Here is a 13,225-nt window from a genome sequence, read left to right on the forward strand (position 1 = left end):
TTAGTTGTAAGAGACCCTTTGAGTGACTTATCAGGTGCCTGTCTGTCAGCCTGTGATCTGGAGGGAAAGTGTGTCCTCGTGACTCCCCTCCCCCCCCCCAGTGACTTGGACCCCAACAGTCGCTGGTGGCTTCCCCCCTCCACTTTACTCCAGAGCCCACACCTACCCAGTACCCAGTGTCCTCTAATGGGCTCATTAGGGCTTAATTAAAGGCTCTTCCCTGTTTGCGCAGGACTCTCCGCCCACATGCCACACCTCCTAAAACCCCTGTAGGTCATCACCCAAGAAACCTGCTCACAGCGTGGAAAATGGCAGGCTTGGTCCTTAACTCCGGAATCCAAATACTTCTTAAATTATTGTGGCTATATATATATATATATATATGAAGAGTTTTTTTATTTTTTTTACCGTTTTTAAGTGTGTTGTTCATTGGTGTTAATTATCATGACCATGGACTTATACTTTTGCAGGAGGTTTTACTGTAACTATTGGACTTTTTGCTGTTAAATAAAGAGCTGCAGGGGCTTGGGAGAGTCAGCACTGAACTGCAACCACACGTTTGGCGGTTTGAACCAACCAGTCTTTCTACAGGAGAAAGAAGCGACTTCATGCTCTCACAAAGATTTACAGCCTTGGAAACCCTATACAGTAGGGGAGGGGAACCTTTTTTCTGCCAAAATTTATATAACCTCATTCACAAGGCATACAAAATTATCAACTTAAAATTTAGCCTGCTATTGGTGGTCAGACATTGAATTAACTCACCCCTAACGTGATGGCTGGAGTCGTCAGTACACTGAACTGCAAAGTCGGTTTGAACCCCAAGGGTCAGCTGTTCAAGATCACCAGCCGCTCCTCGGAAACCCTATACAGGGTCGTTATGGGTTGGAACTGACTCAATGGTGCTAAACAACACTAACAGTAGGATGGCTGTAACTGCGGTTGCCTTGGCAGGGCCAGAAGAAGTGATTTCCCGGGCCTCGTACGGCCCGTGGGCCAGATGTTCCCCACCCTTGCTGTACAGGGCCGCTGTGAATCAACTCCACAATGGCACTTAATAAGAGTAGCAAGATGAGAGGTGCTGACGGAATCTCACATTTCTCACTTCCCTAGAACAACCTCACCTTGGGGAACTTGACTCAGAGATAATTCAGGTCTAACCCAGCTCCTGTTCTACCAAGTTGACCTTTTTAAGTCATTGCTAATGATAGGCATTTTTACTGAGAAATTTAATGATAAACTGATCAAAGCTTTTACTTTCTGAAGACGATAAACTTACTTGCATGTTAGTCATATGTAAGCAATTGGTAGTATAATTTCATTTGTCTAAAGTTAGACTCTGCTCAAAATCAAAAAGTTGATTTTGAGTATAGACTAGCTTCTTTCATTCTAGTTACTAAAGCAGACTTTTAACTAATGATTTTAATTTGCTTTTAATATTCATTTTGATGTTTGTTGTCTTAAGTCCTCGTGGAATGTCTAATTGACTTTTATCAATAACTCGGTAAAAATCTGTCTGAGCTCTGTGAGGATGTGTTCTCTGCAGTCTACTGTGGCTTTGTGATTTGGTGAATATTGTTGAAAAAGCAAAGGCATAAATGCCATCTTTGGGGGAGTCTTCCTTTTTCTGGCATCAGAATAATCCCGCCACTGGCATCAAGTGCATTCCAAGACTGTAAAGCTTTACAAGACCACACAGCTTCATCTCTTTCCCACGGAGCAATTGGTGGGTTTGAACTGCTAGCCTTAACTGGCTGCAGTTAGCAGCTCAGCGCTTACCCACTGTGCCACCAGGACTCCCTCATCATCATCGTAGTGTGGGGCAAAATAGTTGAGCAAGTTTAAGAACCTTCCTATGTCCCTCCAACCGTCTCATGAGATTGTGTTCACTGGGGAGTGTGTGTGAGAGAGAGCTCTTGGGAATTGTCTTGATGACGGTGACTCAGCCAGCGTGTAACCTAGGCCGGTGTCGTGAGGAGCACAGCTGGGAAAGTCCTTGTGAGGATCTTGTCTTATGACTGGTCCTCATCCTTTTCAGGGCATCTTCCATTTCCAGCTGGGCCGGGGTGAACCAATGCTGCACACACGCCTGCGTCCTCACTGCAAGGAATTCCTGGAGAAGGTGGCCCGGCTTTACGAGCTGCACGTCTTCACCTTCGGCAGTCGGCTGTACGCACACACGATCGCAGGTGGGCAGCTAGGTGGTGCTGACTAAGCACTTTAACATGGCTGGGAAACAGTATGCATTGTAATGATGCTTCCTGAAAGATTAAGAAGGGAATCAATACACCAGCCCAGAAACAAGGCTGCTGCTTGGGCCAGACTACATGTGTTGTTTCACCAATGGCTCAGATGTGTGACGAGGGGAGGGGAGGGGAGGGGACGGGTGGTGCATCTGCAGCGAGCGGAGTCGAGCCAGACTGCTCTCGTGGCCAAGTGGATCTAGCCCAGGAATGCAAGGTTGGTCCAGTGTGCGAAGATCATTCGTGTCCGCAGAATATAGGACAAAAGCCAAAAGTTGATTTCAGCAGTCACACAAAACAGAATGTTGCAAAATCCAGTTCCTCAGCCTGACGGACTCAGTGAGCAAGATAAGAGTGTGCAACAGTGTGTAGGAGTCCTAGCCGAGGCGTGTACACAACAACACTGAGATGTGTAGGAGTCCTAGCCGAGGCATATAGGCATTAACACCGAGATGCAGTCCTGCCGGTTTCAGAGGAATCCACTGAAGACGAGTAGGACCAACGAGCACATTGAGCAGTGTTGAAGGGTACTAGATCAATATACAAAATTCATTTTATTTCTATTGTTGAGTATTGTCTAGTTTTCATACTTATAGCAACCCTATGGAGGGTTTCTGAGGCTTCAAATCTTTGCAGAAACAGAAAGTCTCATATTTCTCCCACCAAGTGGCTGATGGGCTTGAACTGCGGACCTTGTGGTTCGGTGTTTATTGTATGGAGCCACCACACTTTACTTTCCTTCTACGCACTAACAGATCACTTGAGATGAAATTAGGAAGGTTTTATTTAGAAGAATATCAAAAATAGTAAATCTCTGAGGCCTTTTAGCATTAAAGCAGAATGACACACAGAATAAAGGCTGCACCTGTTGACCTGGTCGGCCGGTTCTGTCAGCAATCGGGAGCAGGGAAACGAAAGTACAGGAAATCGAAGAGCCAGTTAAAAGAGAATGTCCACACACTGTGGAAAGTGTAACTAATGTCATGGATCAATTTGTGTGGAAATTGGTAGTAAATGTTCATCAAATGCACAATCAAATATTACATGAAATAATGATAAAATACTTTAGGAATACATTTAACAAGAGGAGTGCATGCAGGACTTACACAGTGGAAACTGTAAAACAGTGTTGAAGGAAATTGTAGAAGATCTGAGTAACTGGAAGGACCATGTTCTTAGATCAAAATCCTCAGATTCAACTTTATGCCTGATCAAAATCCCAGTGGTTGTTTTCCAGGAATTGACAACCTGATCCTAAAGTTGATATGGAAATGTAAGGGACCCAGAGTAACCAAAGGGATCTTGAGAGTGGGCAGGGCTTCCTCCAAGGCCACAGTGACAAAGACTAGGGCAAGCATCAAGATACACAGTGTGTGGAGCCATGTTTGCTAGCTCCCTGTATGCAGAAGTAACAAAAAAAAAAAAAACGACCTTCAGTGTTTGAACTCTGCCCTTTTTTCTTTTAAAAGGCTTTCTAGACCCTGAAAAGAAGCTTTTCTCTCATCGAATCTTATCACGGGATGAATGCATTGATCCCTTTTCTAAAACGGGGAACCTCAGGTATGTAGGTGGCTGTGTTTACCCCTCACCAGCTCAGTCCTCAGTCCTATTTTGAAAGTGCATTTTGAGAATCCTGGTGATAGTTCTGTATTTAACATTTTTTATGGATTTATGCCTCCGTCCCTGTCCAGCTTTGGGGGTTGACCTCAGAGTCCTTAGAAAAGTCCATTGAGGAGGTGTTAGCGGTTTCGCTTCCCGAAGGTGGATTGGGACACCCCAGGATACACACAGGAGGCGAACCTTTTGTTGGCCTGAATGTGTCTGTAGGCCAATCTAGAAAAGGTCAAACTGGCTGTTTGGTCACTGTGTCCATGTATGTTCATGGTGGTTTTTATCCTTCTCATCTAGAATCAAATGTGCCAGGAAGCTTTATTTATGAAGATTATTTTAGTTGCTTTTTATTCTAAAACAGGTCCCTATAAAACAGGGTTAATCCATTTTTGACACAAATGTGTTCTGGCTAGTCGTAGTCTGTTGGTAGCCAGAGGAGTCAGGTCCCGTGACCCGAATGCTGGTGGGTGTTTTCCTTTGTTTCCTGATCCTAGAAGACAGATCCAAGTACTCATCATTCTGAATGTCAGTACCACCACCAGCCTGCCTGTGTGAGCCCTGGGACTCTTGGGGGGTGGGGGGTGGGGGGGTGGAATGTCCTGCATCTGTCACACTACTCTCAGTGGGTCCATTAGATTCTGTTTACACTGCATATCCCAACGTCTGGAAATACAGTGGCCACTTTCTTGGTCATAAGAGAAAAAACCACCACGTACATTGCAGGAACACAGCGATCTTCATTCTAAACAACAAGGGTTGAAGTAAGTTCATGCTTTCCTGACTGGCCTCTCACCTCTTAGAGCAGGGCTTGCAGTTGAGGCCTACAGGTTAGCCACTTGCTTTTGTAAAGTTTTATTGGCACCTGGTCTTGCCCATCTGCTTACATGTTGTCTGTGACTGTTTTCACGCCACAGTGACAGAGCTAGCCTGAAGAACTGAACTTTCTGGTGGTTGAGTGTAGGTTACAACCTTACGCCTTTGTATTCAGCAAAACAAGTGATTATTCCAATTGTAATAGGTTATTCTGTGTTGTAAATTGCACAAAGTCTTGATGCGTTTTTACTTCTAGAAATCTCTTTCCTTGTGGAGACTCAATGGTTTGTATTATTGACGACCGAGAAGACGTGTGGAAGTTTGCCCCCAATCTGATAACCGTGAAGAAGTATGTCTACTTCCAGGGCACGGGCGACATCAATGCTCCACCTGTACCCCGCGACACTCAGATGAGGAAGAAGGGTAAGGGACGGACTGCCTGGGTATGTGGAAGAACACAGGATTCAGTCTCTGCGTTTTCTTGTTATGTTTGTGTTACGCTTCAGTTGCTATAGAAGTTGTTGGGTTTATTTATAAAACAGTAAAAAGCACTGTTTAGTTGGTTTCAGATTGGTGTTAGAAGTAGTACTAAGCTTTCTCCAATCCAATGAAGATTGAAGGGGGATAATCAGTACTCAGTGCTGTCTTTCTCTCATTTTCTTGTAAAAACACAAACACAACAGTGGAGATTTGGCCAAGTGTTCTTTTAGAGTGAAATGTAGAGTGGGGGGCCGGGCAAGTCTCAGAACCATCTGCGCTCTGCACTTCCCGATGGTGAAGTCTGGGCTCATGAAAATTGAGCACTTTGCTTTAAAATAGCTGGTGATTTTTAGTTGGAGCCATGCAGTTACTCTGTCGTCCACTAGGAGGAGACTAGAGGTGCAGGAGGGGAAGAGTGCTCCCCGAGTCTTCTAGAACAAGGGCTGGCATACAGCAGCCTAGTCTGAAACAGCCTGCAAGCTCAGGATGGTTTATGTAAATCGTGAAGAAATGATGCAAGGCCCCTACAGTCTGGAGCATTTGCCATCTGACCCTTGACAGAAAAAGTCTGCCGGCAGGGAGCTACTGTTAATTGAAGAAGATTCTTGGTCTTAAAGTTAATAATGGGAACTTTTTCTTTTGTGTCACATTCAGTAAATCATTCTTCTCGAGGTGCTGAGGCCTCTGAGCACGTGCTGTCTAGGAAAGATCATGAAGAAGGGAAGCCTGCTCCCGGGGCAGAGCAGAGCAACGGCCTCGGAAAACCTCCGACGGAGCTGAATGGCAGCAAGGCGGGGGCAGGGGACCCCCCCAGTGGGGAGGAGGGTGACCCCTCGTGCCCGCCCCCCGGTGGAAAAGGACCCTTGGTGTCTTCGGAACCGGGGGGCCGAGTGTTCCCAGAACAACCATCTGCCCACGGCGCGCCAGGGAACGACCTGGACTTTGATTTGTCTAGTGACAGCGAGAGCAACAGTGAGCTCGATGGCCACCGGTCATCCTCGTCCACCTCCGACAGTGACAGTGACCGGAAGAGAGGGCGCAGGAAGGCTCAGGCCACGCGGGAGGGTGTGACCACCCACTCAGGAGCAGGGACACCTCCCTCTGGCACATGCGGGACCAGTGTCCGCCCACAGGACAAAGGCCCTGACCTTGAGGCGCCAGAGGAGGGCGAGCAGGGTGACCTGTGTGACCTGGGCAATGGCTGTGCTGACCGGAAGGAGGCTGAGACTGAATCCCAGAACAGTGAGCAGTCGGGGATCACTGTGGGTGAGTCCCTGGACCAGAGCATGGAGGAGGAGGAAGAGGAGGAGGACACTGATGACGATGACGATGACCACCTGGTCCACCTCGAGGAGATCCTTGTCCGGGTTCACACTGACTACTACACCAGGTACGACAGGTACCTCAGCAAGGAGACTGAGGAGGCCCCGGACATACGGAAGATTGTCCCAGAGCTGAAGAGCAAAGTGCTGGCTGACGTTGGCATCATCTTCAGTGGCCTGCACCCCACCAACTTCCCCGTGGAGAAGACCCGGGAACATTACCACGCCACAGCCCTGGGCGCCAGGATCCTCACCAACCTGGTTTTGAGTCCCGACGACCCCAACAGGGCCACCCACTTGATTGCTGCGAGGGCCGGTGAGTGTCCGACCCTCCCTCCAGTCAGGGTGCACAGAGTGCTCTGCACTGCTTTCTTTGATCTGCTCCTTTCTTGTCTGAAATTGGCATTGCTATTTCTTTCACATTGAATTACCTCCCAAACCGTGCACTTAAGAGGATCCACTGAGATTACAAGTCAGTAATGAAGAAATGGTGATCCAGTTCCAGAAGAGTAAAGGGCCTCAATTTACAGGGCAAAAGAATGGCCAACCCTATGCCCGAGAACTGGGACTCAAAGATCTGGACTGGAACAAGAGTCCATAGTAGTTACTGAGGCTGGAAAAGTAGAGGGCAAGGAGCACGTCCGTACCCCATAGGGAGCTCTCCCTCAAGACACCCAGGGGGTCACGTCCTCACCTCTCAGTCTCACAGTGAGGTCTCCATCAGACACCCAGGGGATCACACCCTCACAGTCTCACAGTGAACTCTCCCTCAGATACCCAAAGCATCACGTCCTCACCTCACAGTCTCACAGTGAGCCCTCCCTCAGACACCCAGAGGATCACGTCCTCCCCTCACAGTGAGCTTTCCCTCAGACACCCGGGGGATCACGTCCTCACCTCACAGTCTCACAGTCTCACAGTGAGCTCTCCCTCAGACACCCAGGGGATCACGTCCTCCCCTCACAGTGAGCTCTCCCTCAGACACTCAGGGGATCGCATCTGTACCTGACAGTAAGCTCTCCTGCGACACCCAGGCCTCAGAAGATTGCATTCTTACCTGACAAACTCAGGTACCCAGGATCACTTTCTTACCCGACCACTTTCTTACCCGACAGGGAACTCTTCCCTCAGACACCCAGGCCTTGGGAAATGCACCCTTACCTGACACTGAGCTCTTCTCAGACAGTCAGTAGATTTTTTCCTTATCCTATGGCAAGCTCTCCCGCAGAAACCCAGGGGCTCACATCTGTACCCAATTATGAACTCTTCTCAGACACCTAAGGGATCTCCATCCTTACCTGATGGTGACCTCTCCCTCTGACATCCAGTACCTCACCCTTACCTGATGGCCTTGTGAAGTGCCGTTGAGTTGATTGCGACCCATAGCGACCCTGTACAGGGTTTCCAAGGAGCAGCTGGTGAGCTTGAACTGCCGACCTTGCAGTTCAAATGGCTTTGCAGTCTGGTGCATTAACCCACAGCACCACACTAGGACGCCTTAGCTCCTCTTTTTATAAGGTCTGTGGCTACTTCTCAGGGGTCCCGAAGTTGCCGTTTGTCTGAGTTACGGGTGTTAGTCTTAGGGTAGTAGCTGGAGCTAAGTTGGAGCCTTGAGTGTTTTACAGAAGAGCTGAGGCTTCGTGAGAAGACGGACATAGTGAAGGCTCTGGAGTAGATAGTGTGACCGAGGGGTCCTTCCAGGATGGGGCCCTGTGGGGAGATTCATGGCCCAGGCCAGCTCGCTAGGTCAGGAGGTATAGGGAGGGAGATGGGCTGGGACTGGGCGCAGAGCTGGACTGTAGAGAGGCCACAAGGCTTTGTGTCTGTCCAACAGCTTCCCTTCCCCAGAGAGAGGTCTGGAGGAAGGTGGCTGGGTTCCATTGGGGCTTTACAGGACACGTGCTCTTCTAGATGCCTCGGAATTTGTCTCAGGGTGAGCGGGGCAGTGAACCCCACTCCTCATGAGTGTCGTGAAGGGCACGTGACTGAACTCCAGCCAGTTGTGTGCGGAGGGCACAGGCATGGAGAGAATAACTGGGCAAGGGGGTCACTCCGTTGGGGCAGAACCAAGAGGAAGTCACAGTTAACTGAGCCACCCATGCCCAGGGCAGGCTGCCCCTGAAAAGGGCCCAGGGCTACAGGATGTTGCCTGGTGAGCTGGTGCATGTCAGCTCCTCACTGGTCACACCAGGCTGTCAGTTGGACCTGTCCAGTCAGGCCACACAGCAATGTGATGGTGCTTTCTATCTGGAAGATGTTGGCTAGTTGCAGCATGGGGTCAGAGGCCACCCTCAGCCCACAGGACACAATGACCCTGACTAGAGCAGCTGTCGGTGGGATGGACAGAAGCAGACAGATCATCTCTGAGGAGGGTGAGTTGACGAGACTCACCAGGAGCACAGGTGGGGGGAGGGGCGGGGAAGGCAGCGTCCTGGGTGCTTACCAAGTTGTGACAAGTGGACCAGAGGGGTTAGCTGAGGAAAGGAGGCTGTGGACGTGACACTCGGTGGGCTCAGGGAGGCTGGTTTGCTGGTGGAGGGTCCATGAGGCCCCACCTGCACTGACGAGGGGTCTCCTTGCAGGCACGGAGAAGGTGCGCCAGGCCCAGGAGTGCAGGTACCTGCATGTGGTCAACCCCGGCTGGCTCTGGAGCTGCCTGGAGCGCTGGGACAAGGTGGAAGAGCAGCTCTTTCCTCTCAGGGATGACTACACCAGGACACAGAGGTGAGCCAGCCGCAGAGCTGCTTGTACTGCGCATCTTCCTCTTTCTCTCTCTCTCTCTCTCTCTCTCTCTCTCTCTCTCTCTCTCTCTCGTCTGCCCACGGGCCCTGACTTCAGAAGTCAGAGCTGAGATCAGCAGTGGTGGGGGGACCGCAGCACTCCTGGGTCTCACCCCATGATGCTGCAGAAGGCTCAGTATTGTCCAGGGGACGTAGTGCCGTTGGTCTATGAGTATGCACATGTTTCCTGCCAGCTGTGTCCTCGGCTTTACCTTCACACCCCCGGAACCTGTGTGCACGCATGTTTCTGACTAAAAAAGAGACCGGAGGGCTTTTTCCTTTAGAGAAATGCCATGTGGCTCTAAAGGAGGACAGGTGTTAGGACAGGTTCTGCCTCACAAAATCATGATACGATTTGCCTTGCTGCCCAGAGGAAGGGGTGAGAAATGAGTGTGGAGATGGAAAATCACTTCATGTTTGTGGGAAGAGAGTCCCATGAGAACAGCAGCAGAGAACCACTTGACCACTCTCTGTCCCTTGTCGGAACCTCAGAAGCAGGTGGCAGAGAAACGACAATGAGAGGGTAGTTGTCCTTAAGCAGAAAGTGTCGTGTGGGTCTGGTGTGGGTGGTACACACCAAGTCTGCTGGTAGAACTGAGTCTCGGTCTGGCTGTGGGGGTGGGGGTGGCCTGCCTTCCCCATGCTGCGTCGGCTCTGCCATGTAAGACTTGTCTTGAAACTCCTGGGGGTGGTCTGCTGGGGTTGCCCTCACACACATCTTGTCCAGCAGGGAGGCCAGCCCTGCTCCCTTCGCTGACAGGCAGAGCACCTTCCAGACGGCTTTGTTTCACCCCACACCCGTCCACCCCCGGAGTCAGCCTGGCCCCGAGGCTCGAGTCTACGACGCCAACACCGGGAAGCTCATCAGGAAGGGCACGCCCCGCACACCTCTAGCACCGTACACGCAGGTGCCCGCACCACCCACCTCGCTGCCAGCCCACGGGGAGCACTCCTTCAGGTACATGTGGCCACTGAGCAGACTTCCTGTGTGTGCTGTCTGCTGTGTAACCTGTGTGATGTGTGTTAGCGTGTCATGTTGGCAATGCTGACGTGTGACATAAAGGGTAGGACTCTCAGGTTGACCCCAGATGTGGGTGCACAGAGACCGGGGTGTGGCTTTTGTGAACTTCGGGTGGGAAGACTGGGGTGCAGGCAGGGCAGTCAAAATTGGGCAGTTTGGAGGGGATGGCCCTACCCCTCCAGGTTCACATCCCTCCCAGCAGACTTTGTCCCTGGCCCCACACACAGTGAGATCCTGGGGAGATTGTGACAGAGGTTGTGACAAGAGTAAAGGACAAACAAGGGCAGGACAAAAGCAGAGCGTGGTGCTAGGAGACAGGAGGAAGAGCCCCTTGTGTTCCAGCCCCCAACCTGAGCTGGGGAGCCAGGCAGACTGCCAGGAGACATCCTCCTAGAATGTGCCTTGGAAGGGAACGTTGCTTCCAAATTCCTGTGCTCAGCAAAGGCGGGTCGGTCCTTGCCCCCCTTATCCTAGGAAGAACACAGAGGCCAAGGCTTCCCTTGACCCGGAGAGCGGGCCTGGACGGCCCTGCTGTCCAGTGCGCTCCCACTGGCGTAAATGTCGGGTGGTAGTGGCTCAGGCCCAGAGCCATGCTGGTTCACACTCCTCACCCACGCCTACTCAGAGTAGGCACGACAGGCACGGACTCAGGCAGACTGGAGCCACAACCTGCAGCTCTAGTGGGGGCTTCAGAGAGAGGCCCACAGCCTCTGGCCCCTACCCCATCACAAACCTGCCATCCTACGTAACCCCTACCCCGCGCAGCCTCCAGCTCATCATTTCACACGGAAAGGGGAAGTCGTTAGTCCATGTGCCCCGGGAGGTACCTAGGCCTTGGTAGTGGTACGAGAGCGCTTCTCATCTGTCTCCTCTTGTCTTCCGGAGACATTCGCTTGAACCGAGGAAGCATTTTCTTTGTCTCTTGCTGCCCCTGTCTCCACTGACTTGTCCCTGCTGCTGGCTCTTGGTGCCCGTTCCCTTCTGCTGTGGAAGTGCCGTCCTTGTCCTCAAGCGTTCCATGAGTGTTCGTTAGCATTTCTCAGAAGAGCTCTCTGATTTCTTCTATGAACTACTTTCTTAGTGAAGTGAAGCCGTGTTTTCAGATCACCACGTGTTTCTAGGCTGTTGAAGCTCTGTGGTCGATGTGAGGCCAGGCTGGAGAAGACAGGTGGTCGGTCTGCGACCACACAGCACTCCCAGAGTACGCTGAGCTTGAGTGATAGTGTGGGTGGACACTGTGCAGCAAGTTGAGTCACCCGCAGACGCAGAAAAGCAGTCTTCCCCAGCCCTCGTGAGTGGTGTGTGTGGAATGCTGCTCCCTGCAGCTGACTCCCACAGACAGACCCATGGCTACTGCTCAGTGACTGACGGCTTGCAGTGAGGGTGACCCCCGTTGTGTGGACACACCATGAGTCATTCGGCCATGTGTGCTCTGATGTCAGTGTTTTATTCTGCTTCTGAACACACAGGGTGTTGTTTTATTTGTAGCTGACACCTTTGCTCACACATTTGTGAAGGATGTTCATCAAGTTACGTTCTTTATGTTATTCATGAATGTCTCTCGAAATACTTGGCTCAGTGGATTCACTCTGCATCCCTTGTTTCAGACTCGTTAGTGATCTAATGTCGGTTCAGGTAAAGTTGACTTGGTTTTTTTTTAAGTATAGCCTTAGGATATAAGAGTAAAGTAGATAATGAACAGACTTCAAAATTGCGTGGAAAAATGAAGTTTACTTCTATGTTTGTGGAGGATATAAAATCTGTAATTCAAAGGTGTTTGTCAATAGTTTATAGTAACTCCTATTCTTTGGTCAGGAAAATGTTAGGTTTTGATTAGAGCACTGTACGTATGTTTTACTGTCCCAAAGCCTTCCAGGGGCTTATCGCCCGCTTCAATCCTAAAGCAGATCGATTCAGAAGCGGTGGGACCCTTCTCACTCCCGACGTGTCTGTGTGGGAGGGGGATCCGGTGTCTGCTGTGCGTGCACCTCCAGGAGGGTGGTGGGCCAACTTACAGAGCACTTGGGAGCACTGCTGTGCTGTGAGGAGGGTCCTACCCTGTACTCTGGTCAGACAGGTAGGCAGACAGACAGACGGACAGATAGAGCTCATGTTCACTGCATGACTCTCAGCTGAAGCCCCCATGGAACACGCATTTCTGCCCACTCCTGCTTCTCAGGGGGATCCGTTCTGAGTTCAGTTTTAAAATGCAAAATGTCTAATTTTTCATGGAAACTGCAGTGTCTTACAGTTGGTTTATTCATGTAATGTGGCAACATCAGTAACACATTTTCAGGAAAAGCAGGTTCTTGTATCCTTGATCGAAAGCAAAAAGTAAGAAAAGGCTCCCATACCAAAGGGGTACTAGACAGAAGGGGAACTACAGTTGTGTGTTTCATCCGATGGAGACCGGTGGGTCTCAGGACAAGCAAGGTGTCAGCAAAGAGTTCTGTATCAAAGACTATTAAAACAACAGAGCCACACACCACCGTGAGGACTTCTGTGGTGACGTTGCATTATAAGCAGGGTACTTTGAACCACAAGGTCGGCAGTTCAAACCCACCAGCTGCTCCTCGGAAACCCCATACAGGGTTCTGTGAGTCAGAACTGACTCAACAGCTCTTAACAACAACAGACCAATGCAAGGAAGTTTGTAGACCCCAGATCCTCTGTGTCTGTCTATCTGTGTGACGCTGTGTCCGTGTGTCCTGTCTGTGTGACTGTGTCCGTGTGTCCTGTCTGTGTGATTCTGTGTGACTGTGTCTGTATGTCCTACCTGTGTGATGCTGTGTCCGTGTGTCCTGTCTGTGATTCTGTGTGACTGTCCGTATGTCCTGTGTGATGCTGTGTCTATGTGACTGTGTGTCCTGTCTGTGTGATTCTGTGTGACTGTGTCTGTATGTCCTGTCTGTGTGACTCTGTGTCCGTGTGTCCTGTCTGTGTGGCACTGTGTCC

General features: G+C 50.4%; 1 protein-coding gene across 1 annotated transcript in view; it reads left to right on the top strand.

Moving 5' to 3' along the window:
* The window catches only part of CTDP1 (CTD (carboxy-terminal domain, RNA polymerase II, polypeptide A) phosphatase, subunit 1), a 68,669-nt gene that overhangs the window by 16,308 nt on the left and 39,136 nt on the right, over nucleotides 1-13,225 (top strand). The window contains exons 3-8 of the mRNA XM_006875896.1: nucleotides 2,039-2,189; nucleotides 3,713-3,803; nucleotides 4,924-5,090; nucleotides 5,802-6,785; nucleotides 9,052-9,193; nucleotides 9,980-10,207. Of these exons, the coding sequence (XP_006875958.1) occupies nucleotides 2,039-2,189; nucleotides 3,713-3,803; nucleotides 4,924-5,090; nucleotides 5,802-6,785; nucleotides 9,052-9,193; nucleotides 9,980-10,207 (1,763 nt within the window). The remainder of the gene's footprint in view (nucleotides 1-2,038; nucleotides 2,190-3,712; nucleotides 3,804-4,923; nucleotides 5,091-5,801; nucleotides 6,786-9,051; nucleotides 9,194-9,979; nucleotides 10,208-13,225) is intronic.

This window comes from Chrysochloris asiatica, unplaced genomic scaffold (genome assembly GCF_000296735.1).
Source record: "Chrysochloris asiatica unplaced genomic scaffold, ChrAsi1.0 scaffold00345, whole genome shotgun sequence".
Classification (NCBI taxonomy): Eukaryota; Metazoa; Chordata; class Mammalia; order Afrosoricida; family Chrysochloridae; genus Chrysochloris; species Chrysochloris asiatica.